The sequence below is a fragment of the Ornithorhynchus anatinus genome, chromosome 10, assembly GCF_004115215.2.
Source record: "Ornithorhynchus anatinus isolate Pmale09 chromosome 10, mOrnAna1.pri.v4, whole genome shotgun sequence".
Taxonomy (NCBI): Eukaryota; Metazoa; Chordata; class Mammalia; order Monotremata; family Ornithorhynchidae; genus Ornithorhynchus; species Ornithorhynchus anatinus.
Genome location: NC_041737.1, coordinates 1,171,433 through 1,199,426, shown reverse-complemented (window position 1 = coordinate 1,199,426; position 27,994 = coordinate 1,171,433). Strand labels below are relative to the sequence as shown.

Below are 27,994 nucleotides of genomic sequence, written 5' to 3'. Positions count from 1 at the left end.
TGGTTGAGAAAGGCCTGGAGGTGATCATTCCTAATTGAGTCTCTCTTCCTTTATACAGAGGAAGATGCTGAGCTGTGAAGACCCGAAGCAATCCATATCCATCTTTACGCCTAGTATAATCCCGGAAACGGCAATGGCTGCTCTTGCCCAGTAACCTCTTTCTTCTTACCTTAATTCACTAATCCCTTTAGCTGCCTTCATTCACGGTTTGCCCACAACTGCAGCAGAGTAAGTGTGCGGCCTCACCACGTCTAACTACAAAATGTTTATTGTCTATTTACAAATAAAGCCAACCGGCCAAACGGAACACGTTGCGTCGTGTGTGGGCCCGGGCAGGGTGCGCCGGATCTCTACACGCTCATCATGCGGGGGGCAATGCTCATGGACATCAGTTCTTGGAAGAGAAGTTTACAGGCATACGGCATTCGCACCAGGGAGATCTGCAAAGGAAGGAGACTGCCATGAAGGACCAGGTAAATGCAACCTAACTATTGGGTACCTGGTGTCGGGCAAACTGTAGGTGGAAAAAGTCCTGGGCTCTTCTCACAGCTGGTGACAAGCGTAGGCCCCCAAAGAGAGCCCCTGGACAAGCTCTCTCTGCTTTCAGTTTGCCTGGGTGCTGTGTACCTGGGAGAAGCCCAAAGGGAGGCCTGTTTGGTGGGGGGAGGGATCCCCACAACACCTTGAGGCTCTCTTAAGCATTCCCTGCCCCAGCACCTATTTTTCAAGCGGATATCATCTTTAAAAATGTCCTTGTTCTGCACCACCACCTCCAACTTTCTCTCCGCAACAGGCTGGTAGGCAACTGGAAAGAACTCTGACCAGAGTGTTGCGGGTTTTGGATCCAGACAGGCAGTCAGGCTCACGCTCTTGGGCCGAGATTCCCTGACGACGTCCTACCCAAAGCATGCGGTGAGAGCACAAGAGCTGGTGGCAGAACTTAATGTGTTTTCGGATCGGGCAGAATTTCAAAGTCAGCTGAGTTTTTGGTTTGGGAAAGAGCCAGAAGTAGCCCTGGGCGCTTAAGCTTCTGGATTTTTGGAAAGACAAAAGAAGCAAAAGGAAAAAGCCCAGTTCCTACGCATCGGCCACCATTTCTTGAGTTCCCCCACCCGAACCTACCTGGGTTTTGTTGCGGCAGCCGCGGCACTCGTACGTGTGGGTCCTGGTGTTGGCGATGGCCATGATGCCACAGAGGTTACACACGTGAACCTGGTAGGGGTCTGACGCTTCGAACAGCCTCTCCCTCAGGAACTGAGCTGCTCCGTGGGCAATCTGACAGTCACGCTCCATCTCTCCAAACCGCAGGCCGCCGTCCCTACCGAGAGAGATGATCACTAGAACCCAACACCTCCACTAGATGAAAAGCTTCCAAGAAGAGAAGATCCATGGAGGTAGCCGGGTTCTAGTCCCAGCTCTGCCCCAAGTCTGCTGTGTGACCCTGGACAAATCACTTAGCCAACTGGCCCTCCATTTCCTTGTCTGTAAAACAAGGGGATGGAGGGGCGGGTAAACAGCCTACCCAGCATGGGACAGTATCCAATTTATAATAAAGCTACCTCAGCACTTAGTACAGAGACTGTGCTTAACAAATACCAGGAACTTGCCCTCACATTTGCCCTCCTTAGTACTAAGCAGTTTTTGGATTGCCAGCAGACCGTCTGGCTCCCAGCTGAGGTGATGGGGCTCTGGGACCTTCAGACAAGGGTGTGGTAAGCCAGGAGAACCGTAGCCCACCTTGCCCCATGCTAAGGACCTACTGGGAGGAGTTGTCAGGCTTACCGTGATCTCCCCTCCATGGGCTGCCGATTAAGGATCTGGATGGGCCCTCGGGCCCGAGAGTGGATCTTGTCATCCACCATGTGTTTCAGGCGCTGATAGTATGTGGGGCCGATAAAGATCTGCGAGGTGATTTTGCGCCCAGTGAAGCCATTGTAGAGAACCTGAAACAGGAGAAGAGGGATTCTGAATGCAAGCAGGGCCCAGAAGTGGAGGGCGAGCTTACTGCAGGGAACAGGAGCCCATTTGTCTGGCCCTGGCGGGGCTGGGAGCAGGCAGGAGTTCAAAAATCCCCTAGCCTTGATAAGCCCCAGTGGCCCTAGGCCGATCTCCAGCCCCTTGCATCTCCCCACCCCTCAGCCGCAGGCTGATCCAACAGGACTTTCTCGCACCTCATTGCCCCTGAGATGGTAGCCGTAGTCGGAGAGCAGGTTGGAAATCTTCTGCACGTTGACCGCGTCGTTAAAAGGCGTGGCATCACCGATTTCTCCCTTGTTGGCTGAAACCTGAGGGAAGCAACAGTTTGGGAGGGGTCTTCGTTAAACACTTTCTCTTCTTCTCCATCCACAAGCCTGACGGCATGAAGCAGCACAGAGTAGTGGATAGAACTCAAGCCTGCAAATCAGAAGGTCATGGGTTCTAATCCCCGTTCCTCCACTTGTCTGCTGTGTGACCTAGGGCAAGTCACTTCATTGGGCCTCAGTTACCTCATGTGGAAAATGGGGATTAGGACTGTGAGCCCCACGTGGGACCACCCGACTACCTTGTCTCTTGGCACATAATAAGCACTTAAGAAATACCATTATTGGAAATAATGGGGACTGAATGAAAAGCTGATTCCTTTAATGAAGCAAGAAGCTCTCACCTCAGGTGATGCCTGGACCAAGACTACCTTGGATACCAGAAAACTCTGGTACCCACTTCTGTTTCACAGCAACCCAGAACAGAGTCCCTAGGAGATCAACAGGGCCCAAGCCTTCAGGGTGGGAGGCAGCCAATGTGCACATCCATATTGGGATAGTATAGCTTAATATACAACAACTCCACCCTGAAACCCCAGTCACCCACATAACATAGCACTCTATTAGCTCAGCCCCTCCTACCTTAACCTCGCTGATTTCTTACTACATTCCGGTCCACATGCTTTGCTCCTCTGACGCCAACCTTCTCACTCTACCTCCTTCTCATCTTCAACTTCTTGCCCACATTCTCTCTTTGGCCTGGAACTTCCTCCCCCTCCATAGCCAGCAGACCACCACTCTCCCCTCTTTCAAAACCTTATTAAAATCGCATGTCCTTCAGGAGGGCTTCCCCGATTACACCCTCTTTTCCACTACTCCCTCTCCCTTCTGTGTGACCTATGCACCTGGATCTCTACCCTTAAACCCTTAATAGTCACTCCACCCTCTACCCCATACTTTAATGTCTGACTTCTCTTCTAGGTTGTACGCTCTTTGTGGGCAGAGAACATGTCTACTGATTCTACTGTATCGTACGCTCCCCAGTGCTTAGGAAAGGGCTCTGAACCCAGTAAGTGCTCAATAAATACCACTGACTGACAATAGCAGGTCTAGTTACAAACATTTCCACCTTAACCAGGTCAATTTAAGGTGGCCAAAATGCCCTGTTTAGCTACCAAGTGCAGGAGCTCATAAGTCCAGGATGAGAACAAAAAAATAGGCTGCAGCCTACCCACCATTTTGGTCTATCCCAGGGCACCCCTGCCTGGAAGGGAGGGCAGGAACGGGCATTGGTGATGGTTCGACCAGGCCATCACCTCGGGAAAAGTTGTAAGAACAAGATATCCTTACCTTCCCCTGAAGACATTCAATCAAGTGACCAATAGTCATCCGGGAGGGGATGGCGTGGGGGTTGATGATGATGTCTGGTGTGATGCCCTCACAGGTGAAAGGCATATCCTAGAGAGGGGAGAGAAACACTTATCACACCAACACGGAACCCCTAATGCAGCTCCAGAACAACACTCGGGACCCAGATCACCCAACTTCTTACAAGCCACCGACCAGACGGAGCAGGGAGGCAGGGTTGCCTAAGGGGCAGAGCAAGGGCCTGGGGAATCAGGAGACACCCAGGCCTGGCCCAACCTTTGCCATTACCTCCTGCGTGACCTTGAGCAAGTCACAACCTCTCTGGGCCTCAGATTGGTCATCTGAGTAATGGGGGTGCCTGTTCTATCTGCCTCCCTCTTAGACTGTTGAGTCCCGGGAGGGACGGGCACTGTACCTGTCCCAATTATCTTACATCTACCCCAGCGTTTGGTACCCAGTAAGGGTTAAGTTCTATGACTGTGATTATTATTGTTAAATAGCGAGAAATTGACTGTATGCCAGTTACAGATTACGCTCCTAAACAGAACATTTCTCAAGGCAAGCAGCGGGACCTACTGGATAAAGTGTAGGCTTAGGAGCCAGAAGACCTGGGTCCTTATCCCGGCTCTACCATTTGCCTGCTGGGTGACCTTGGGCAAGTCACTCAACCTTCTCTGTGCTTCAGTTTCCTCCACTGCAAAAGGAGTATTCAATACCTGTTCTCCCTCTACTTAGACTGCGAGTCCCATGAGGGACAGGCACTGTGTCTGACCTGACCTAACTTGTATCTACCTTGGCACTTAGAACAGTACTTGTCAGGTAATAAGCACTTAACAAATTCCATTTTTTAAAAAAGGCAAAATTCGGTTCATGCGGAAAGCCAACCTCTTCTCCCACCCCCACAACTTCTGGGAAAGAGAGAAGCCTCGGTACCTCTTGTCGATACTGGATGCCACAGGTACCCTTCTGCCCATGTCGACTGGCAAATTTGTCTCCTATCTGCGGGATCCGAACGGAGCGAACCTGGAACCAAAAGACGCTGGGTCAGTGAAACCCTTCATTTTCTAGCCCAGGCTCCGGTGGCCAAAAGTCTCCCGAGCTCACCCGAATCTTGCAGAACTTGTAGCCTTCCTGGTTGAGCGTGACCATAACCTGGTCCACGATCCCCGTCTCGCTCGTACGGAGGAAAGTGCTGCAGTCCCGCTTGGTGTACCTCCTGTTGGTGCTCTCCAGCTCGTCCTCATTTTCCGGCAGGGTGACGGTCTTCCCGATGATGACGTCGTCTCCCGACACGCGCACGCCTGGGGCGATCAGGCCATCGTCATCCAGCTTGTCGTAGATGGCGTGCCTCATTCCTGCGGGGGTGAGGGAGAGGACAGAGGTCACTGAGCGGATATGAGGTGGGAGGCGACAGTCATCCATTGTCTCTAAAGGGAACAGGTCCAGGACTGTGTTCTACACTGCTGAGAAGCAGCGTGGCCTAGTGGCCTTGAGCATGGGCTTGGGAGTCAGAGGACGTGGGTTCTGAACCTGGCTCCACACATCTGCTGTGTGACCCTGGGCAAGTCACTTCACTTCTCTATGCCTCAGTTACCTCATCTATAAAATGGGAATCGAGACTGTGAGCCCCATGTGGGACAACCTGATCGCCTTGTATCTACCCCAGTGCTAAGAACAGTGCTTGGCACATAGTAAGTGCTTAACAAATACCGTAATTATTATTATTATTCTACAGAGACAAGAGCCTTTCAACCTTTCTCCAAATAAATCAGGGTGGCAGGAAGACCCTAAAAGATCCAGTTCACCAGATATCATTCTCATCACTCTCGCCCCCCGATCTCCTTCTCACACCCTTCCTTCAACCTGGAACGCCTTCCCGCTTCATATCCGACAGACCACAGCTCTCCCCAACTGACAAACTCCTTCTGAAATCCCATATATTCCAGAAACACCTCCCCGATTAAGTTCTCAACCCCGAAGTCCCAGTCTAACTACCACTTCAACCCCAACTATGCGCTTCTGCACATACCGATCATGCTCTGTACGGAGTATGTGCTCAATGGGACTTACAATTCCTATTACTTCAGCGCTTGCTTATACACAGCCACTTCTACTTCTTCCTTCTCTCAGTAAAATTACCTCAGGATCTGTCTCCCCACTGCAATACTGCAACCTCCTTGGGAGCAGGGATGATTCCTGTTAACTCTATTGTACTCTCCCAAGCACTGAGTACAGTCACACACACATACACCCCCCTGCCCCCCCCCCGCCAACAGAGGGTCAACCTCAGTGCAAGCAGCCTGACAGCTCTTGGGGCCCGTGGGTTGGAACAGTTCACGCTTTGACAATAATAATAATGATGATGGTGACGATCGTATTTTCTAGTTGCCCACTGTGTGCCAAGCAATGTGCAGGGGTAGGTCCAAAAGATTCAGATAAGACTCAGTGCTTCTTCCACAGGATGCTCACAGTGTGAGAGAGGGAGAATGGATATCTTGTCCTCGATTACAGAGGAGGAAAGAGAGACTCAGAGAGGCTAAGTGATCTACCCAAAGTCACACAGCAGGCCGATGGCAGTGCTGGGTTTAGAACCTGAGTGTCCCAGAACCTGGGTCTCCCAGGACCCAGTTCATTCATTCATTCATTCAACAGTATTTATTGAAGCAGTGTGGCTCAGTGGAAAGAGCACGGACTTTGGAGTCAGAGGTCATGGGTTGGAATCCCGGCTCGGCCACTTGTCAGCTGTGTGACTTTGGGCAAGTCACTTAACTTCTCAGTGCCTCAGTTACCTCATCTGTAAAATGGGGATGAAGACTGTGAGCCCCACTTGGGACAACCTGATTCCCCTGTGTCTACCCCAGCGCTTAGAACAGTGCTCGGCACCTAGTAAGCGCTTAACAAATACCAACATTATTATTATTATTATTTATTGAGCACTTACTATGTGTAGAGCACTGTACTAACTGCTTGGAATGTACAATTCAGCAACAGATAGAGACAATCCCTGCCCAATGACAGGCTCACAGTCTAATCGGGGGAGACAGACGGCAGAGCAAAACAGAACGAAACAAAAACAAGACAACATTATCACGATAAACAGAATCAAGGGGATGTAAACCTCATTAACAAAACAAATAGGGTAATAAACAATATATACAAATGAGCACAGTGCTGAGGGGAAGGAGAGGGGGGAGAAGCCGAGGACGGGGTGGGGATGGGGAGCAGAGGGAAAGGGGGCTCAGCTGAGGGGAGGTGAAGGGGGAAAGGGGAGGAGCAGAGGGTGGAGGGGGAGCAGAGGGAAAAGGGGGGAGCTCAATCTAGGAAGGCCTCTTGGAGGAGGTGAGCTCTCAGTAGGGCTTTGAAGAGGGGAAGAGAGTTAGTTTGGCGGAGGTGAGGAGGGAGGGTATTCCAGGACAGCAGTAGGATGTGGGCCAGAGGTCGACGGCGGGTTAGGAGTGAACGGGGGACGGTGAGGAGTTGCGCGGCAGAGGAGCGGAGCGTACGGGGTAGGCAGTAGAAAGAGAGAAGGGAGGTGAGGTAGGAGAGGGCAAGGTGATGGAGAGCTTTGAAGCCAAGAGTGAGGAGTTTTTGTTTCGTGCGGAGGTTGACAGGCAACCACTGGAGGTTTTTAAGGAGGGGAGTGACATGCCTAGAGCGTTTCTGTAGGAAGATGACCCGGGCAGCGGAATGAAGAATAGACTGGAGTGGGGAGAGACAGAAGGAAGGGAGAGACCAGAGAGAACGCTGACACAATAAGAGAAGGCTGACACAATAGTTCCGTGCTCTATCCCACCAAGTCATGCTGCCTCCCACGCTTGGATTTTTGGCCTCAAAATCCACGTCTCCCACTAGAACAGGTTTTGGGGTCTTCTTGGGACTGGGTAGATCAGTGCAGATTAGTGCTCCCACAGCCCAGCACCAGCTGGATGCCAGTGAGATTGGCAGAGGATCCATTTCTTCTTATAGGTGCCCCGTTAGGGCCCTGGGAATTCTCCTCTTGCCCAGAGTTGCTCCTCCCAACCCCTGGCGACCGACCCTTTCCATGACAACTGGTGACCGGCTGGCTAATGCCAACACTCGCAGATCACAGGGTGTGCATTGGGAGCCCTTCAGGAAAAGAGTCTGTTGCCCTGGACACGTCTCCCCAGGGAGAGCGAGTGCTTTACGGCTCTCACCTTGGCAGGTTTCCCGCGTCGGTTTCTCAAAAACTTCTTCTTGATCAAAGCCTTTCTTCGACTCCTGTTCCTTGTAAGATCGATAGAAGACAGATCTGGAATATAACACACACACGCTCGCTTAGTTTTAACGTGGGGACACCTCCTGTCTCTTTCCAATTAATAAGTCAGACCGAAGGCTCCTTGAGGGCAGGGATCGTATCTCCTCATTCTACTGCCCAGGCGCTCAGGATGGGATTCCACACACAGTACGTGCTTTATTCAAACAGCTGGCACCAGATTTTAATCAAAGCACTGTGCAAGAATAACTACACAATATTTATGGCCAGAAATCTAAATAAACTCAAGAACTCTCCTAACTAGACTCTTTTCCTGAACAGACTCTTTTCCTGAAGGGCTCCCAATGCCCACCCTGTGATCGTGTTCATCTGCCTCCCCCAATCGGACTGTGAGCCCGTCACTGGGCAGGGATGGTCTCTATCTGTTGCCGAATTGTACATTCCAAGCACTTAGTACAGTGCTCTGCACATAGAAAGCGCTCAATAAATACTACTGAATGAATGAATGAACTGGGTCCTGGGAGACCCAGGTTCTAAACCCAGCACTGTCATTCTTAACACTCCGACTAGTAAATGCTCCAGGCCTTCAGTGTGGCTTTGTCTGGCTACAATGATTGAAAAGGGTGCCCACTGAAGCTCCCAACTCCTCTGTCCTTGCCCTGACATTTTCCACGAGACTGACAAGCCCATCAGCAACCCAGGTTCCATGGGGAAGCCTTTCTAGGACCTCAAGTGAAGTTGCCCATACCACTCCTCCCCACCCTCAGTCCTGGCCTCTAGTACAGTTCCCTGGCAGGAAAAGCTAGATACAGAATCCGCTGCAGTGCAGCTTCACGGGTCTTTGGAACACTTGGCCCTGGTTCTACTGGACACAGAGGCCCCGTTCAGTAGCCGTTTGGTGTGCTTGCTGCTGCTGCTGCTGCTGCTGCTGCTGCTGCTGCTGCTGCTGCTGCTGCTGCTGCTAGGCAGGGACAAGACATTCAAGAGTTTCAAAGGAATTTTTTCACTGGCTGCACTTGGCTGGCCACAAAGACACAGACACTTTCCCATCATCCTCTCAGAGTTCAAACGGGCACAGAGCATTCGTCAACTGAACGTAGAAGTCGGGAAATCAAACCCCAAAGGAACTTTTTGAAATTATCACTGCCTCCCTCACTCTCTGGGCCCCCTCCCTGCCCCTACCCCTTTATAGCTCTCACAAGATTCCCGAGTGTCCAGAACCAACCTGAAAAAGCCTCGGTCCACAGCAGAACGGTTCATGATGACTGAGTCCTCTTGGTTGTACCCAGTGTATGACGCGATGGCCACAATGGAGTTGATTCCTGCAACGTTTACAGTAGACGCTTAACACTTGCCAGTCTGGCTTTTTTTGTTGTTCAGTCATACGCCACCGTGGGCTAGCTGCTATTACTGTGTGAAAACACCGTTTCTCAAGAATACCAAATACCGGCACTGAGAGGTAGCGTCCTTACTGAGAAGGACTGGGAGGACAAAATGAAATGGAAAGTGGCTGGAATCGCACAAAAACTTGCCTTTCCTCCATGGAAACAGGAACAAGATAAATGCTCAAGGGACAAAGAAAACAGAGTTTCCTTTTCTTCAATACAACAGTTCCCTCTTGTGAAGAACCTAGCAAGTGCACCCTCTAATCCTGGTTACTTCTAAACGGTAACGCTTCAACCTATCATCGCAAGAGAAGCACCACTCCCACAGTGCTCCTCTCTCCTCTTTACTCCTCTACTGGCCCTATGAACAGACGTGTTCCTCGCTGCACTGTCCAAAAACCAATCTCACTAGGCCAACCATCACTTCGTCGAAAAACCAGGGGCTCGAGAGGATCCCAAAGCAACTGTCACAGCGGGACAAATTAAAGGGGCTGGTAGAAAATTAAAAAGCCCTCTCAAGACCGTTGAAATTCAACTCTGAGAGCCTCTTGAAGCTCGAGCTATCGACCGCCAACTTCCGGGTCATCGTCAGCACCTCGAAGGACCGATCCATCCATCAGTTTCTGACGGAATATTTTTGATTTTTTCATTCACTTAAAATGTCTGCGATTGTTAGGCACCTGGTTCTCTTCGAAAAGCAGGGTTTCCCCTCTGCCACCTTCTTGAAACAGCATTCCTGGCAGAGGCCAATTCACTGCTGAGGGACCTACCTATGTTCTCTTATTGGTCCAGGGCACTTTCCCCAAGCTGGGGGTTGAGGACACTGTTGTAGCAGAAATGGTTAAATGACTCCTATTCTCGGGGAAAGGTTCAGACCACGCTGCTGCCTCTGTCCTCCGAGAGGCTCCCTCCAGGAGACAGTGCACCCCCTCCGTTTACCCCCACCAAGCCCCTGCACACTTTGGTTATCATGGCTCTTTCCTAGAGCCGCCCTGGGGGCTGCTCTTAGAGCAGGCTGCTGCTTTCCCATTCTGGAAATACTGGCCTCGGAGAAGCCTCGAGGATCAGGGCCTGGCACAATAGCCTCTCCCTTAGGGATCCTATCCACCACAGTGGTGCCAGGGGTATGTATTTCTTCTGGCCACGGTTCTCGGGCTGCCAAGTTCAGGGGCTGCCACTCTCGAGGTGACGGTCGATCCCTGCAGCGGTGACCGCATGGACGCCTCTGGCCAAAGCACCCGACCCTTTTCCTACATAGGGAGTGCTGACCAGCAGCTTGGCCACGTCCCCGGGCTCAGTCGGTCTTAAGAGGCAAGTCATTGGAGGTCTCGGTCGTCCTGAACCGTACCTGCAGGCAACTCCCTGAAGCGCAGGTACTCCATTGAGCGGGTGGTCACCAGAGGCTTCTGCGGGTAATACAGCACGTGAGCCAGCGTGTCCATTCGCACGTGGAAGTTGGTGATGTAGACGCCCATCGCTTGCTTGCCCATGGCAGACTGGTATGTGTTCCTAGGAGACTGAGGCAAAAAAAAACCCCGGTCAGGCCTCACCGCATGCTAGCCAGAGAAGGAGCCGAGCTCCCTTCTGGGAGCTCTTCATCTGCCTGGGAGAACCCCCTGTCGCGGACAAGTCTGCCCCGGGCAGATCTTAGGACTGAAAACCCAACACCAACCGGGCCCCGTGGAAGTTCTGCAGAGACCCACACCATTCTCTGGCAACGGGCATCACCACCACCACAGGGCCCACCACGGTTGAAAAACGAACCCTGGGCCCGGACACTGCCTGGCCGTGGGGCCGCGACACGCCGGGCCTAAAGGGAGATGGAAAGGGGAACCTACCTGATTGTGGTCCGGGAAAGGAATGATGGATGCGCACACCCCCAGGATCATGGACGGGTGAATCTCGCAGTGTGTGTAAGTGGAACAATAGGCAACTCCCTTCTCCTGCAGATCGTCCGGGGTCATTGCTAACATCACAGTTTCCTCCTCCAAGGTGTCAATGTACTCCACCACTCCACTAGCCACCAGATCCTGCCAACTGAACAGACGCAGACAGCGCTCTGAACCCTGCCTGGTCACTAGTGGGGAAATCAAAGGGTGAGCATTGAGGTGCCCCTGATGGTTGGGGGAGGGTCCCCCGAGAGAACAGATCGTGTGGAAATACAACGGATAGTGGGGAAGCCTCGAGACTCGGTGGAGCCAGCTGGAAATTCACGAGGAACGCCACTGTGATGTAGGGAGCGGGCCACCCGGGAGCTGACCCGTGGCCTCACCACAGCTACCAAACGTGTGCAGCAGCAAAGATGACGATCCTGACGTAGAGAGAAACTCATTCGAATGTTCATTCCAAGTCTGGGTAACATATAAGCTCACACTAGGCGTGTGTAGTACACTGCGTGAATGGGAAAGGAAGTGACCAACATTTCCCCCTCTGGGTGACGCTCACGTGAACCACGGGTGAGAAAACAAGAGCCCAAGTGTGGGACCGGAGGCAGGAGGATGGATCTTTAGTTCTTGCGGCGAGAGCCTAATGAGTGATTCAGGCAATGAACTCAGCTCTATTCACATAGTGAGTGTTGCTTGGTGTCAGATAACTTAGATCTGCCATCCACAGCCCCAGAGCACTTAGGTCCATATCCATAATTTATATGTATTAATGTCTGCCTCTCCCTCTAGACTGTAAGATCCTTGTGGGCAGGGAACGTGTCTACAGGGAACGTGTCTACCAACTCTGTTATACTGTACTCTCCCAGGCGCTGAGTACCGTGCTCTGCACATACGAAGTGCTCAATAAATACCACTGATTGATTGACTGCTCTGGACCAGAGCCAAAAGGCCTCAGCATCGCTTGTGAGTGGGAAACAAGTAGAGGAGTCGCTTGGGGTCCTGACTAGCAGTCACCAGTCATCGTCACCCATGTCATCAATAGCACTGACTGAGGACCCGCTTGGTTCACAGCACTGTGCTAGCACTCCAGAGCATACGGTTGAGTCAGCCTACATGGGAGACAGACCTTAATATGAATTACTTGAAAAAGGAAGAAGGAAAACAGTCTTTCTGGGCCATTTTAAACATTAACACCCATGGCTTCAAAGTAAAGAGCAGTGTTTCCTCTAGTTTTCAAATTTTAAATGGAATTGCTTTGATAAGCGATGTGGGGCTGCAGAGACAAGGAAGGCTTTCAGGCAGCACCCTGAGAGCCCCGAGTTCGACTCCCGGCTCTGCCATTTGTCAGCTGTGTGACTGTGGTCAGGTCACTTAACTTCTCTGAGCCTCAGTTACCTCATCTGTAAAATGGGGGTTAACTGTGAGCCTCACGTGGGACAACCTGATTACCCTGTATCTCCCCCAAGTGCTTAGAACAGTGCTCTGCACATAGTAAGCGCTTAACAAATACCAACATTATTATTATCCTACCTGTAGTTGTTGTACTCTCGCTCCTTGAGCTGATCGATGTGTCTCTTCTTGAGGAGCAGCTTCTGTTTCTCCACAATGAGCAGGGGCCTGCAGATGCGGCCCGCATCCGTGTAGATCCGGATCTCTCGCTCGCGGATGTCTCTGATCATGGACACCTAGTTAAAAGGCAAAGTGGGATGAAGGAGGCCCGGCCGAGGAACAACCATCCGCGCCCATGAGCTTGGATGCCTCTGAGCCAATGCAAGGGGTATAAAGCACGACAGCCAGCCATTCGAGGCAGACCGTCCTCCTGAGCAGCAAACAAATTTAGGGTCGGGATTTGCTAGACCAATTTCTTTCTGCCACAGAGACCAATTTTTCTCTGCCACAGAACCTGAGGAAATTTCTAACACCCACCCCCAACTCAGCCACCCATCGGCTTCTAGACACCATTCCCGTTGGGAAGATTCCACGGAAGGGCCAGGCCCCATCCAAAAGCACCCGCCCAGGAGAGGGCAGACATTGCCCTCATTTAAATGCTGGCTAAGAATGGATGCTGAAGCAGCATAACGATTGAAAGTATAAATACACGGTGACGGTGTAAATACAACAGAATACAAATAGAATCACACTGCTCCCTGCAAAACTCCCCTCCCACCCCACCAAGCCAGGCCACTCAAAAAGCAGCATGGCCTAGTGGAAAGGGCTGAGAGTTGGGAGTCAGGAGGCCTGGATTCTTATCCAGGCTGCTGTGTGTCCTCTGGGCAAGACACTTGACCTCTCCAGGCCTCAGTTTCTCCATCTACAAAATGGGGATAAGCTATCTACTCTACCTTCCTCTTAAACCTGTGAGCCCCCTCTAAGCCAGGGATTGGGTCTGATTCAATTACTTACTCCAGCGCTAAGCAAACCGCTTGGCTCATGATGAGGACTTAATAAATACCACTGAAGTATTACTTCCCCTAAATGCTTTAGCATTTAATTGAAATACGACAAACATGCTGGTGTTATCATGGGCCTCTGTGAAACAGGTGACACAAGTGACAGAAGAGACAGGAGGGAAATCACCCCGGAGCCAGACGGTGAGAGCAAAGGTTTGCCGGTCACTGCAGGGCAGGGCATGGTCAGGGGGTGGGCAGACGAGCGGACCCCTGAACTCCACCCCCGGCCAAGGGGCCCGGCTTGCCTCCGACACAATGATGTCCATCTGGCGGCGCAGCTTCCTCAGAGTGTTCATCAGCTGTTCGGGGTCTTTGTGGATCCCGACCCAGCAGCCGTTGACGAAGATCTTGGTGGCGCTGTGAAAGGGGATCGATTCGGATTAGCCCCTCGGTCCCACCGGGCCGCCCAGCAGAGCCCCCAAAGGCTCAGGTCAGGCATACGTACTCGGCGATGGCTGCGGGAGAGATCTCCTCCAGGTTCTCCATGCTCCACTCTTCCAAAAACTCCAGGATCGGCGACGGCTGTGAGCCCACGGAGATGTAGGCCATCAGGGCTAGGTTCTTCACCAGGCCGACCGCATGGCCCTAGAGCAGACAGGTTGGATTGTGGAACACCCCGCAGGGCCCAAAATACTCACAAGCCCCACGAGCCACACAAGCTCTACTGTCCGAGCACCAGCCCTTCAAATTCCGCTTCGGCCCTTCCCGCCGAGGCGGGCCAGCCGGGGGCTGATTGCAGGCCAGCCAGCGGGACGGCTTACCTCCGGCGTCTCGGCAGGACACACCATCCCCCACAGGGTGTTGTGCAGCTGCCGTGGCTTCGCGAGCTTCCCGTCTCGCCCGATGGGAGAATTCAAGCGACGTAAGTGAGAAAGGGTGGAGGCGAAGGTCAGGCGGTTCAGCACCTACAGACGGGCACAGGTTTTCCAGAGATTCTAGGCCCAGCCGTGCCTGCCTATTGCCACTGAGCGGGCAGTTTTCCACCAGAAAAGCCAAGAGGCACCAAGCTGGGGCCACATTGCGTTTTCCGACTGTGGGACTTCCTGAGTTCCTTCACAACTCAACACCCTGGGAGTTAGCTGGGAGGAGAGGCCAAAATGTCAAAATGGGTGAAGTGCAGAGGTGCCAACTCATCACTGTGAATGCAGAGTGAGAAGAGGGCTGGCTTTTTTTGGCAGGGGGGAGGGAGGGTGGCAGGGGAACTAGGAGGAGGCAGGCTTCAAAGAGTGAACAGTCAAGAAAGAAAGCAGCCATTTTGGATCTTTTCAGCCCTGTGGGGGATGAAGTCTAGGAGTCCAGCTCCATTGTGGGGGTCATCCAGGGATAAGAATTCCTTAGGCACCTTCTGATTTAAGGGCTTCTATTAACACGTACTTAGTAACTCAGGGGAAAAAATTAAGCCAATTTCCATTCACAGTAAATATACCTAAAAAAAATTCTCCTAGATTCTGATCCGTCAGCCTCTTTTCCAATAGGTCCCTCACCTGAGACACCCCAGCTCGGGCCTGGTGGGCCTTCTTCTGATCTCCCCAGTTGCCTGTGGCCAGGGAGTACTTCAGCCCATCAGATATGATCCTCGTCTTAATCGCCAATTCCAAGTTAAAGTCCTTCCCTCGGTCAATAAACTTCTGGGCATATATTCTCACTTCCTTGAGCAAATTCTTAAACATACTGTGACAAAAATACAGCATTTGTTATCAATCACACTTATTAAATGTCTATTTTGTGCAGAGCACCGTACTAAGCCCTGGGGAGAGCACAATAGTTGGTAGTTATGCTCGCGGCCCACAGACTCACAGTCTAGAGGGTTTTTTTAAACTCAGCACGTCCCCCTGGCAGACCCTATTGCTCCAAAAAGTCACAGGCATGACCCTAAAGTACTAAGCACCCTCCATCACCCCACTCCACATTCTCCTACTGCCCAGAGCGAGCTGGATTGTCCAGAATGAATCGAGGTACCTCTCAATGCACAGGGGCCCCCCTAGGTCAACCATAGGTCATGGCCACCCCTCCTCCTCCCCCTATGCAACACCCTTCCATAAGCCCCATGGAATCCAGACCAGGTTGGACTCTCCCGCTTCATGCCCTGCACCCTGGGACCCCTGGGCCAAAGCCCAGTCAGAAGAACCCTGCCCTGGAAGGGAGAATGTGGAGCTGTGCCCTCGCCACAGTGGGGGAGCCCCCAGCATGGTTTCTGCTGAGCCCAGCCCAAACCAACACCTTCCTGGCTATTTCGGCCACCCGGGGCTAACCCTTTCTGGGGCCACAACTCCCCACATCCCGTGACCGCATCACCACTGGGGACCTCTATGAAGCTGAGGGACTGAGCTCGAGTCCAGTTGGCAGGGGGAGAGGGCTCTGTGTTGAACTGACTCAAGCCCAAGGACTCCATCCTATGTCAGCCCCAGCTGAACCCCATGAGAGAGTCTAGGGGACAGGGTCCATGGCTAATTCCCAACTGTCAATTCTTTCCCTGTGCTTAGTATATTGCTCTGCACACTTTTAGTGCTCAATAAACACTGTTACTACTAATCAATCAATGCTATTTAACATATGAGGAAAGTGAAGCCCAGAGAGTGAAATGCCTTGCCAAAGGTCACATAGCAGGCAAGTGGCAGAGCTGGGATCGAGATCCAGGACCCCGGACTCCAAGTCCTGTGCTATTTCCACTAGGCCACACTGCTTCCAATGCTTGGGACTTGATGTTCCAGCAAGTAGCAGAGGCCACAGTGCACATGTACCTTGGGAGGCAAGGGAGGATGAGAAAGTGCCTGAACCCACAGGCCCCTCCCACCTGAAAGGCTCCTGTAGCACAGCAATTCAGCACAACAAACAGCTCAGTGTGCTGCAAAGAAGGGGGCTGGGGGCAGGTGTACTTGGCCGGAAGCACCATTCACTCATACGGGTGAGTCTGTTTCAGGCCACGATGGGCTAGTTTGGTTTGAGCAGTTGTCTGGTGGGACTTAGGCTGGGGATCCCTTTCCAAGACTGTCCCAAGGGGAAGAACCAGCGTGGCTTAGTGGAAAGAGCACGGGCTTGGGAGTCAGAGGTTGTGAGTTCTAATCCTGGCTCTGCCACTTTTCAGCTGTGTGACTTTGGGCAAGTCACTTAACCTCTCTGGGCCTCAGTTACCTCATCTGTAAAATTGGGAGTAAGACTGTGAGCCCCACGTGGGACAACCTGATGACCATGTATCTCCCCCAGTGCTTAGAATAATGCTTGGCACATAGTAAGCGCTTACCAAATAGCAATCATTATTATTATCAAATAGCAATCTCTCCCCTCCCTTCCCCCCTCAGCACTGTACTCATTTGTATATATTGTTATTACCCTATTTATTTAGTTAATGAGGTGTCCATCCCCTTGATTCTATTTATTGCTATTAAGTTGTCTTGCTTTTGTCCGTCTGCCTCCCCCGACTAGACTGTGAGCCCGTCAATGGGCAGGGATTGTCTCCATCTGTTGCCGAATTGTACATTCCAAGTGCTTAGTACAGTGTTCTGCACATGGTAAGCGCTCAATAAATACTATTGAATTATTATTATTATTATTATTATTAAGAACCAGATTTGAGGGTGGAGGGGTCCACGAGCCAAAAACACTAAGCAAGGCCCCCCTCTGGTGGTGAACAACTGGTAGTTCTTGTTTCCAGCATCCCCAAGATTGAACGTTGAGAAAGTTCCCTGAATATCCAGGCCCAACTTGCAACGCCAGTGTGGAACCTAGCAGTGGAGGAGGCCCCTGTGCACATGAATACAGTGAGCAGAAAGTGCAGGGCTAGAGCTCAGTTCCTGGGCGACGATCCGCCCAACAACGAGCCCTCTCCTCCACCCAAAACCTGCCAGTATCGTCTGAGTCGGTAGTGTCCGATCCTTACCCTCGAAACAAAAACGCAAGCAGGGGTCCAGCGAGGTCCAGCCTTTTGTTTCCATAGTGATCTCGGTCATCCAGTTCTCTCCGGCCCAAAGCGGCCAGCAGCAATCTATGGACCATATACCTGAGAACATAGGAAGAGTAGGTGGTCACATTTTGGTGGGGGAGAAAGGGGCACTTCCAAACACAAGTCAAAATACTAGATACTGACTTTCTTTCGACGAAGGAGAACGCTTTAAAGCCGTCTCCTCGGCACCCGAAACGGCACCCTGGACCCAGAGAGCATTCAGAGCGAGGATGCTTAACGTACCCCAAGAAATAGGCTTTTTTTGTTTCACAGAAGTCACTGACACCCACGTGAGGAAGCATTTCCTTTTGCAAGACTTCTTTGGCATATTTAATCCTCTTCTCTTTGGTAACGCCGGGTTTTGCCCCTCTGGAGCCGATAAAGTTCAGGGCGACGTTCTGCTCCTGGATGACGAACGCTTCATCCAGAGATGGCTTCACCTACAGGGTAACAGGAAAGCCACTGAAACTAACAAAAATCTTTTCCAAAATAGTCCTCCCCTCAAATTTGATGGGCACTGACCATCCGACGCCCAATCCCAGGCAGCCTCCCGAAACTCCTAGAAGGAGGAAATATTTTGGAACAAATGTCAGGAAACGGGGCACAAAAAAAAAAGGGGCAACAGCTCCATTGTTCAATGGTGTGCAGGAAAGTCCTTCAACCCTCCAAAAGAGTGTGCCTCGGGAATTCAAGACAAGACTTCTCTAACTAGGGTTTGACTGGTTCCTAATCAAATGGAAATTTAGCCAAAAGGTAGTATGGGGTATTTTCCCACCACATTTACCTGTGGTTTTCGTATCGTCTATTAAAAAGGCCACGTGTTTTTGAGAACAGACCCACGCTATAGGGGTTTCCGGTCTTCTGCTCCGCAGTCAGGAAGTTCTCAGGAGCATTTCTCAGAATGATGAAATTGGAAGAGGGACACAAACCCCAGCCCTCAGCCCAGGGCACTGGGGGCACAGGGAAGAAATGGCCACACACCTGACCAGATCGAAAGAAGGTTCCCTACTTTCCCGACACATTCGATCCAAAATCCGAGGTGAAAACCCACATTATGGGAATGAGTGCCCAAAGCACCCAATGAGCCCCAGATGATTTCTGAAGGATCCAACTTTAATAATAATAATGTTGGTACTTGTTAAGCGCCTACTATGTGCCGAGCACTGTTCTAAGCGCTGGGGTAGACACAGGGGAATCAGGTTGTCCCACGTGGGGCTCACAGTCTTAATCCCCATTTTAAAGATGAGGTAACTGAGGCACTGAGAAGTTAAGTGACTTGCCCAAAGTCACACAGCTGACAAGTGGTAGAGCCGGGGTTCGAACCCATGACCTCTGACTCCAAAGCCCGTGCTCTTTCCAGTGAGCCACGCTGCTTCCCAAAAGTCATTTAACATTGCAAAAGGGCTTCACTTATACATTACCATTTCCATCATCTCTGGATCTTCAAAGTCATAAATTATGTGCTCTAAAATGTCTCTGTCAGACACAAAACCTAATGCCCGAAAGACAATGATGATAGGGACTTCTTGCTTGATATATGGTAAAGTGGCTACAATGCGCTGACCGATAGCACTCTTCTTTGCCCCCTACGAAAACAAGCAAGGTTCATTAGACACCAATGTAGAAGAATCCGCATACCCCAGCCAGCACCTACATGGGACTGCATTTTTATAGGGATCCCAAGGCACCCTGAAAACCCATCCACTCCCAGAAACCCCAAACTGTCAGAAAACACCAAGCCAATGCTTCCTGATCTGTTAGAAACCAACTGGTCTCTTCAGGGCTCTCCAACTCCTAAGTTTCCTCTAGCCACGTGGCACTGCAACTCTGCCACCCTTCCCCCAGACTCACAGACCAGTGGGAGGGGATGAGGGACTAGGACAGGGAGAGGGGAATGGGGGGGGGAGGGAGAAGGAGGTAAGAAAATGCAACATGTCACTGTGCAGATCACTCCACATTGCCAGTAAAATGAACCACTCTTTTCCCATTCATCCCTCCAGTGGAGTCCTGTGCTTGGGGAAGTCACTACAAAGCCACAGTCTTGGCCAACACCTTCAAATCTCGACTTCCTTCCGTTTTGGAAGGAGTCACAATGTCGCTATGACATCCCAGAACCATCTGAGCCCTAGCCCACTCCTCCTTCCAACTGGAAAGAACTCGAGCGCTTTGGTTTAGAGAAACAGTGTACATTTCTGAATCGCATTTGGAACTCTGGGATTTTTTCTGTGAGAATGTGAAAGCAGAAGAGGCACCCCAAAGCCCCTAGGGCCTGGGCCCAGGGTGGAGGCTCCTGGGGCAAAAGCTGTGAGAAAACCCAATCCTGCCTTGTACGAAGCCAGGTTGTCTACCCATCTCTTGTAGGGCAGGAAAAGTTTCTACCCTTCATCTCTAGCCCCTCGGCCCCCAGGCCTCACTGCTCGCAGCGCAATCACCACGGGCCTTACCTGCCCTCCTCTGGCTAGCATGCTGACCCATATGGTACTCGTGGGGCGGGAAGAGTTCTCCAGGCAAGATCTGCATTCTCCAGTGTACGCGTACTTGGAATCTTTTTTGGCAAAGACATACACGGTGTTTGTAGCCATTTTCTCTTGAGCAATCAGAACCTACAATGGAAAAGCAAAGCCTGAACATTAACCAAAAAACTTTCATCTTAGAAAAAACAGTGCCTAAATTTGGAATGACATTTTGAAATCGTTCTCTCATTCGATGGCTTTACCAACTCTTATTCTTTACTGACCCAAAACCATGCTCAGAGATTGGCTCCTGATCTTCATTCACTGTCTTCTTTGCACCCAAATTTCTGTATCAGTGGGCATGCACACACAATCAATAATATTTACTGACTGCTTACTCTGTGCAGAACACTATGCGTTTGAGTACAGTTTACAACAGCGCAGGTAGACCTAATCTAGGTCCTCAATGAGTTTACAATCTTGTGATAGTAACCAGTAGTGGTCCAAACCTAGGGCAGGAGCTCACCTCAGTTTAAAGCTCTGACAGACATAGCATAGTGGAAAGAGACCAGCACAGAGTGTCGCGAGACCTGGGTTCGAATTGATTGATTCTAATCCTTGTTCTGCCACTGGCCTGCTGCGTGACTTTGATCAAGTCACTTAACCTCTTTGAGCCTCATATTCTTCACCTGGAAAATAGGAACAAGATGCCAGGTGGGACAGGGACTCTGTCCAATTTGATACCTACCCTAGCATTTAGCATAGTGCTTGCCAGAGAATAGATGCTTAATATATACCACTAACTAAAATTTTTTTCCTAGAGCACCAGGCTGCTGCGGTAAGGGGCTGGAGACTGACCCACGGTGATTCGTGAGGGTCCAGGTTCAGGGATGTGGCCTGTGCCCTCGGGGGACCTTGAGACAAGTGAGACACGTGTTCCCTGTCCTCAAGCAGCAGTTAGATGGGGGACATGATCAGTGTTCACAAACAGGAGCAGAAGGAAGAAGAAGAAAAAGAATCCAGCAGGAAATGGTTTGAATACGTCCAGGAGAAACAGAGGAGTAAACAGTGAGGCAACAGGTCAGTGAGCGCACACGTACATAAGCCGGGAGGAAGGACACAAGTGCTGCAAGTGGCTTCTGAGTGGATGCAGTGAGGGTGCAGCCAGAGACCCCCTAGGCTGCACCGCCCAATTCCTCTTCCCACCCCACAGCCAAGCTCATCTCTTCTCCTCCACCTGTTCATCGCCCACAGAGAGACCAGGAAAGACATCACATGGTGGGTTCACTGCATCCTTCACCAGTCCCTCTCTATAATTTGGGAGCTGGTCCAGTTCCTTAAGCAGAGCCAAACTGAGTCCAGTTTCCCTGGAACCAAGGAGACCCAGAGCTCAGAAACGCCCCCTCCCCCCTCCCGCCAGGCCCTATAGGTGCTCAGGCTTCCCCAGGGGGACAGTTTGGTTTGAGGCACCTGGGGCATTCCTTGGCCCACAGAACCACAACCCCAATCCCTTATCCCCAACTAAGGACTGCCCCATCTCACACGTGACTTTTCCCCAGGGAGCCACAGGAAGGACTGTTCCAACAAACCCGCCCCCTTCACTGGGAGGTCAGAAGGGTTGCCTGGTGGCCGTCAGGAGGTGCCTCGATAGGAAATAAGAAAGGTAAAATTCATTGGGTGGGGGGTGAGGGAAGAGATGGACGAAAAGGCATATTCACAGCCAAAAGGAATGTTTCCCCAGGAGGGATTCCCTACCTTTTCTGATCCGTTAATGATGAAGTAGCCACCGGGGTCGAGGGGGCACTCGTTCAATTCACAGAGATCACGATCGGTCAGACCGTTCAAGAGGCAGTAGGTGGACCGCAGCATGATGGGAATTTTCCCAATGAAGGTTTTCTGGTGCTGCGTCTGAAGCTGCTCTTCTCCCTCCTTGATGACGGTTTTGGTGATGTCCACGTAGAGGGGGGCGGAATACCTGCAGAAAGAACGGCACGGAAGGCTCGGACGGACAGCCGGGATACGGTGTGGGGCTCGCCAGGGGGCTGATCCGCCACATCCAGGGGGCCAAATCCCAACTACCAATGGGCTCCAATTTGGCCCTCAAGGGGGTGCCCACTCCACCGGCAGAAGGAACCATTTCTCACGTGAGGTTGCGCAGTCTGGCTTCATTCGGCATCATCGGGGATGGGGCGCCATCTCTTTCCCAGTGAGTAGGCTTGGAGAGGTAAATCTGCTCAAACTTCAGCAGGTACCGAGGCTGAAATTCACCAAAAACACATCCACGTTATAACCAAAGGGCAGGACGTGCTTGCCTTTTCCGGTTTGTAGGCTCTGAGAGGGATCGACATCATCCCGCAACAACCAGGTCAGATACTTCGGAGGGGCTTGGGCTCTAAAACGGCTGGCAGGCTGGCATTCTGCAGGGGCAATAAGGGGCTTACACTTCAGGGATTACATAAACACATTTTGCAACCAAGATCGACGGCTGAGAGGAAAAACTGCATCCCCGTTAAAATACCCACTACTTCACTCCTAGCATCACTGCTTTTTTACGCTCAAAGACTGGACTTGGTGAACACACTTTCCTAAGTGGGTGATATTTTTGCCCTCTTCCCAGGGGCAAATCGCGGCAAGAGACCCTGCATCTCGAGAGGGAGGGAGAGAGGAAGGGAGGGAGAGCAGCTAAACAGTCAGCGTCCCCTTCTGCTCCCGCCTCAGGGAGCCCCAAGAGACTCCGGTACCTCAAAGGGATCCACTCAGGATCCACCAAGGATGCATCTTTGGCCAAGGTTCAGACCCCCACCACCCTGTTCCACTCCCCGTGAGCCCCTCCAAGGAGAAACCCATCAACTCAGGAAGGCTCCCGGCATGAAGCTGCTCAGCCAAGGGCCCTGGATTCAAGGGAACTACCAGGCCAGAGCCTCTAGAGGGGCTACTCCTGGGAACATAAGAGTCTCCATTTCTATGGCTAACTCACCGGCTCTTCCACTTCTCCAGTAGCATGCTGGGCTTCAGCCTGCAGGTCAATAGGAGGAGCGTCCTCCACAATTCTCTGCACAGACATCTGGATGAACTCATCAAAAGAGTCCAGCTGTTGTCGGACCAAGCCCTTTTCATCAAAATAGGAGCTGAGAAGAAAACAGCTTGTTGACACACATTTTACGGTACATATATACAGTCTAATAAATAAAAGGAGGCATGACTGATTGAACATGCGGGCGGAATGAGAGAGAAGAGTTGAGGTTAGTTCATTTGGAAATTTTCTTACACTTCCAAATGTTTCTTCGAATCCTACTGGGCTATAAGCCGGTCATTGGGCAGGGATTGTCTCTACCTGTGGCCGAATTGTACATTCCAAGCGTTTAGTACAGTGCTCTGCACATAGTAAGCGCTCAATAAATACTATCGAATGAGTTATTACCCCATCAATATTCTTAACATTCATCACTTCCATAGACAATGACAAAATTTGTCTCTTCATCTCTATAGATTTTTCCAACCCACAAGTAGATGCTAAAGAAGGAAGGAAAAGATGGCTGGCTGCCATCATTATTATTATTAAAATGGGGATGAAGACAGGGAGCCTTCATCCCTCCAATTGCCCTCCCTCCAATTGCCATAAAAAACTGTTACCTAATTACAATCCAGCATGCTTCCTGCCACAAATCTGGAGTGATTTCATCATCATCTTCATCATACTGCATATCTGCAAGGGAAAAGGGATTAAAATCTTAACTCTCCATATTTCACTTCGGCCCACTTCACTGTCATAAACCTGCTTGCGTTAGGTTAGAATCACTACCACTTTTTTTCTAAATTTAAATAAAGCTTTTTCAACTCAATAAGCTTTCAACCAAGAGAATTAATAGATCTTCCACTCTCAGTGGGCCAAGTTCTGGAATTGATGATGGAATAAAATCTAGTTTACTTTATCACTTGGGCTGAAATTTATTCAATAGCCTTGCCCATGTATTTATTATGTAGAAAACCATCCCCACTCCACATGACCATGAATTTCTTGAAAGCACAGATTGGAAAGGAATTTAAATAGTACACTAAAGAGAAACTCAGAGTTAAGGGAAGAATCAATCAATCGTACTTATTGAGCGCTTCCTGAGTGCAGGGCACTGTACTTGATTCCGAGATCAAGGCTTTTTTAGACTTACACCTGTCTTTTCACGTCTGGGCAATTTGGAAGCAGTGATTTAGCTAGGGTGACACTTTTTGAACTAACCAATTAATAGGACTTACTAAGTGCTCATTGTGGATGCGAGCACTATACTGAGTGATGTACTGAGGTAGCAAAAACAATCCCTCTCCTCAGGGAGCTTCTAGTCTAGCGGGGGAGACAATAAATGACTGCTAAAAGGAAGCGATAGGGCATAAAACTAGGTACATAAGTGCAACAGGAGTGTGGGAGTACCTAAGTACTTAGGCGTATATACTCAGCAGCACTTTTTGAATTGATTCCCTGAATGGTTGGACCTGGAAAGTTTGCTGTCTTCTACTAAATGATAACTGGCCCACAACGGGCAAGCACCCAGGAAGTATGCAGGTCCCTGAAAGAATTTAGGCGCCTGTTAATGCAAAGGCCCAGTGATTCTGCCAAAGGCCCATTGGAAAACACATATGCAAAAATCATCACTGCTTCCCAGTGTATTTAACTAAAGAGACCTTCCAAGCTCTTATGCCCATAATCTTGTGGTGACTACACAGAAATGGTAATAGATCATTTAAACTGTATGAAGTTCAGACTTTCTTTCTGGAAGACTTAATTAACACTAGAACACAAAGTTAAGAAATAAAATTAAAATAATTTGTTTTTTCAGAAAGTGATGTCCAACCATACCAGATAAGCTTTACAAGCACTTGTATCTGTGCCTGTATTTTGATCAGCACCCTTTGGGAACTTGGTTCTCAGCTCAACTTCAGTCCCACAGTAAATATCCACAATTTATTTATATTAATGTCTTTCTCCCCCTCTAGCCTGTAAGCTCATTGTGGGCAGAGAATGTGCCTGCCAACTCTGTTGTACTGAACTCTCCCAAGCAGTTAGTACAGTGCTCTGCACACAGAAAGCATTCAATAAATCCCATTGACTGATTTATAAGAACAACACATTCGAAGTGTCACACTGTAATAAAGATTTGCAAAGGCTGCTGCCTGAACTACAACAGTAATAAATAACATTTGAGGAATTGAGAGTTTACTGCAATCCTCCCATCACACTGGATAACCCCAAGCCAAACCTGGAAAAGTCTGCTGTTGTTTCTGAGATGTTTGTTAGAGCACTGTCGGTTGACAACATTAGGCACCACAAGAAGCAGTGTAGCCTCAAGCACAAGACTGGGAGTTAGAGAACCTGGAGCTCACCAATCCTAGCTCTGTCCCTTGCCTGCTGTGTGACTTCAAGCATGTCACTTAGCTTCTCTGGGTCTCAGTGTCCTCATTTGTAAAATGGTAATTCAATACCTGTTCTCCCTCCCATGGGAAAGGGGTTGTGGTCTGACCTGATTATCTTGCATCTACTTCAGCACTCTGTACACAGTGCTTGGCACATAGTAATAACTTCAAGACTACCCATTACTACTTCTATAACCCCCTTCTAAAGGAAACTCCAGTAGCACCAAACCCAGCTACAGGGTCGGTGGTGCGGCAATGTGGGAAACTGTACCTTCTCAATCAGTGGTAGATATTGAGTACTTACTGTGCGCACAGCACTGTATTAAACACTTGGGAGACTACAACAGGGTTGGTAAACACAATCCCTGACCAAAAGGAGCCTAGAGTTCTCATGAAGGGATGTACACAGTTATCTTTATTACCGGGCACATGGCATTTATGCAAGAATTTGGGGGGGCAGCTTTGCCCAGATATGTCCCAGCCCACTTTTTAAGGCTGTGGGTGACAAGGGGACAGGGTTTATTTCAGTTTCTCTCTGCCCAGCTAAACCATAATCTTCTTGAGGGCAGAAAATATTCTTTCAGTCGTATTTACTGAGCATCTACCATGCGCAGAGTACTGTCTATGCATGTCTTGGCACCCTCCCGGGCATTTAGGAAGAGTTTGATTAGTGGTAATGGTGTTTACTGATGTACTGAGAGGAAAATGGGTCTGGCAGGTGCAGAAGACGAGACTTGGGGATTTGTCATTGTCAGCCTTCTCCTAGTGGCCAGACCCCAAGGAGGTATATGGGGGGGAGGAAGGGACGAGAGACTAAGAGGCACCATATTAAAATGGGGATTAAGACTGCGACCCTCACGTGGGACAACCTGATTACCCTGTATCTCCCCCAGCGCTTAGAACAGTGCTCGGCACACAGTAAGTACTTAACAAGTGCCATTATTATTAAAATAGGGATGAAGACTGGGAGCCCCATGTGGGACAACCCGATGAGCTCCTCTGTCCCCCAGTGCTTAGAATAGTGCTCGGCACATAGGGCTTAACAAGTGCCATCATTATTATTATTAAAATGGGGATGAAGACTTGGGAACCCCCATGTGGGACAACCTTAGCTCCTATGTCCTCCAGCGCTCAGAACAGTGCTTTGCACATAGTCAAGGCTTAACAAATATTATTGTTATTATTAAAATGGGGGTGAGGACTGGGAGCCCCATGTGGGACAACCCGATGAGCTCCTCTGTCCCCCAGCGCTTAGAACAGTGCTTGGCATACAGTAAGCACTTAACAAGTGTCATTATTATTAAAATGGGGGTGAAGACTGGGAGCCCCATGTGGGACTACCTGATGAGCTCCTATGTGCCCCAGCGCTTAGAACAGTGTTTGGCACATAGTAAGCGCTTAACAACTGCCATTATTACTATTATTAAAATGGGGATGTGGACTGGGAGCCCCATGTGGGACAACCCGATGAGCTCCTCTGTCCCCCAGCGCTTAGAACAGTGCTTGGCACATAGTCAGGGTTTACCAGGTGCCATTATTACTACTATTAAAATGGGGACGTAGACTGGGAGCCCCATGTGGGGCAACCTGATGAGCTCCTCTGTCCCCCAGCGCTTAGAACAGTGCTCGACACGTAGTAAGCGCTTAACAAGTGTCATTATTATCAAAATGGGGCTGAAGCCTGGGAGCCCCATGTGGGACAACCCGATGAGCTCCTCTGTCCCCCCGCGCTTAGCACAGTGTTCGGCACATAGTAAGCGCCTGATGATTATGGGGGGCCGGGGGGGGGGGGGGAGGGCGCGGGGGCGCTTGGTTCGGGGTCGCGCGGTTGGGAGGCGCGCTTCCTCTCCCGCCGCCGGCCCACGAGGGGGATGTGGGAGTCGGGGGTGAGGAGGCATGCCCACCTACCCTCGTCCGCGTCGTACATCTTGGCAAACGGTCCCGGCTACTTAAACCGACGAGAAAGATGGAGGCCAAAAGGCCCGAAGCGCCGCAGGGCCCGGTCTGCCTCCGCCCGCCGCGCATGCGCCCCCGGCTCGCGCTGCTCCCGCCCGCCCGCCCTTCCGCGCCTGCGCACGGCGCCCCTTTCCCCGCCCCTTCCCCACCCGCTTTCCTTCCTCCCTCCCTCCTCTCCTTCATTCACTAGCGTGGCTCAGTGGAAAGAGCCCGGGCTTTGGAGTTAGAAGTCATGGGTTCGAATCCCGGCTCGGCCACTTGGGGGCAAGTCCTTCCGCTGGGCCTCAGTTACCTCATCTGGGAAATGGGGATTAATAATAATGTTGGTATTTCTTAAGCGCTTACTATAAGTGCCGAGCACTGTTCTAAGCGCTGGGGTAGGCCCGGGGGAATCAGGTTGTCCCTCGTGGGGCTCACAGTCTTCATCCCCATTTTACAGAGGAGGGAACTGAGGCACCGAGAAGTGAAGTGACTTGCCCAAAGTCACACAGCTGACAAGTGGCCGAGTTGGGATTCGAACCCATGACCTCTGACTCCAAAGCCCCTGCTCTTTCCACTGAGCCACGATGCTTCTCGAAGACTGTGAGCCCCACGTGGGACCACCTGATTCCCTTGTGTCTACCCCAGTGCTTAGAACAGTGCTCTGCATGTAGTAAGCGCTTAACTAATACCAACATTA

The 27,994-nt window shown here is 50.7% G+C and overlaps 2 protein-coding genes across 2 annotated transcripts in view; one reads left to right on the top strand and one right to left on the bottom strand.

Moving 5' to 3' along the window:
- IGFBP7 (insulin like growth factor binding protein 7) overlaps positions 1-307 on the top strand; it is a 42,632-nt gene extending 42,325 nt beyond the window's left edge. The window contains exon 5 of the mRNA XM_029074256.2: positions 59-307. Within this exon, the coding sequence (XP_028930089.1) occupies positions 59-78 (20 nt within the window). The 3' untranslated portion in view covers positions 79-307. The remainder of the gene's footprint in view (positions 1-58) is intronic.
- Positions 251-27,389, bottom strand: POLR2B (RNA polymerase II subunit B). The gene is made up of 25 exons (XM_029074255.2): positions 27,268-27,389; positions 23,590-23,662; positions 22,934-23,084; positions 22,101-22,213; positions 21,712-21,931; positions 19,948-20,106; positions 18,925-19,089; positions 17,747-17,943; positions 17,441-17,560; positions 15,048-15,234; positions 14,325-14,468; positions 14,009-14,148; positions 13,809-13,920; positions 12,644-12,798; positions 11,066-11,264; positions 10,576-10,744; positions 9,068-9,164; positions 7,784-7,878; positions 4,713-4,963; positions 4,542-4,631; positions 3,591-3,698; positions 2,172-2,285; positions 1,783-1,943; positions 1,123-1,318; positions 251-440 (listed from the first exon to the last, which is right to left on the bottom strand). Exons 1-25 carry the CDS (start codon positions 27,284-27,286, stop codon positions 351-353), a joined length of 3,525 nt encoding a protein of 1,174 aa, XP_028930088.1. The 5' UTR covers positions 27,287-27,389; the 3' UTR covers positions 251-350.
- Between the last annotated feature and the right edge of the window lie 605 nt (positions 27,390-27,994).

Coding starts and splice junctions, on each gene's coding strand:
- POLR2B (XM_029074255.2), bottom strand. Junction 14,469..15,047: donor CCCGAGCTGGGGTGTCTCAG/GTGAGGGACCTA, acceptor GCCCGTCTGTAG/GTGCTGAACCGCCTGACCTT. Junction 9,165..10,575: donor CTTCAGGGAGTTGCCTGCAG/GTACGGTTCAGG, acceptor TAAACGTTGCAG/GAATCAACTCCATTGTGGCC.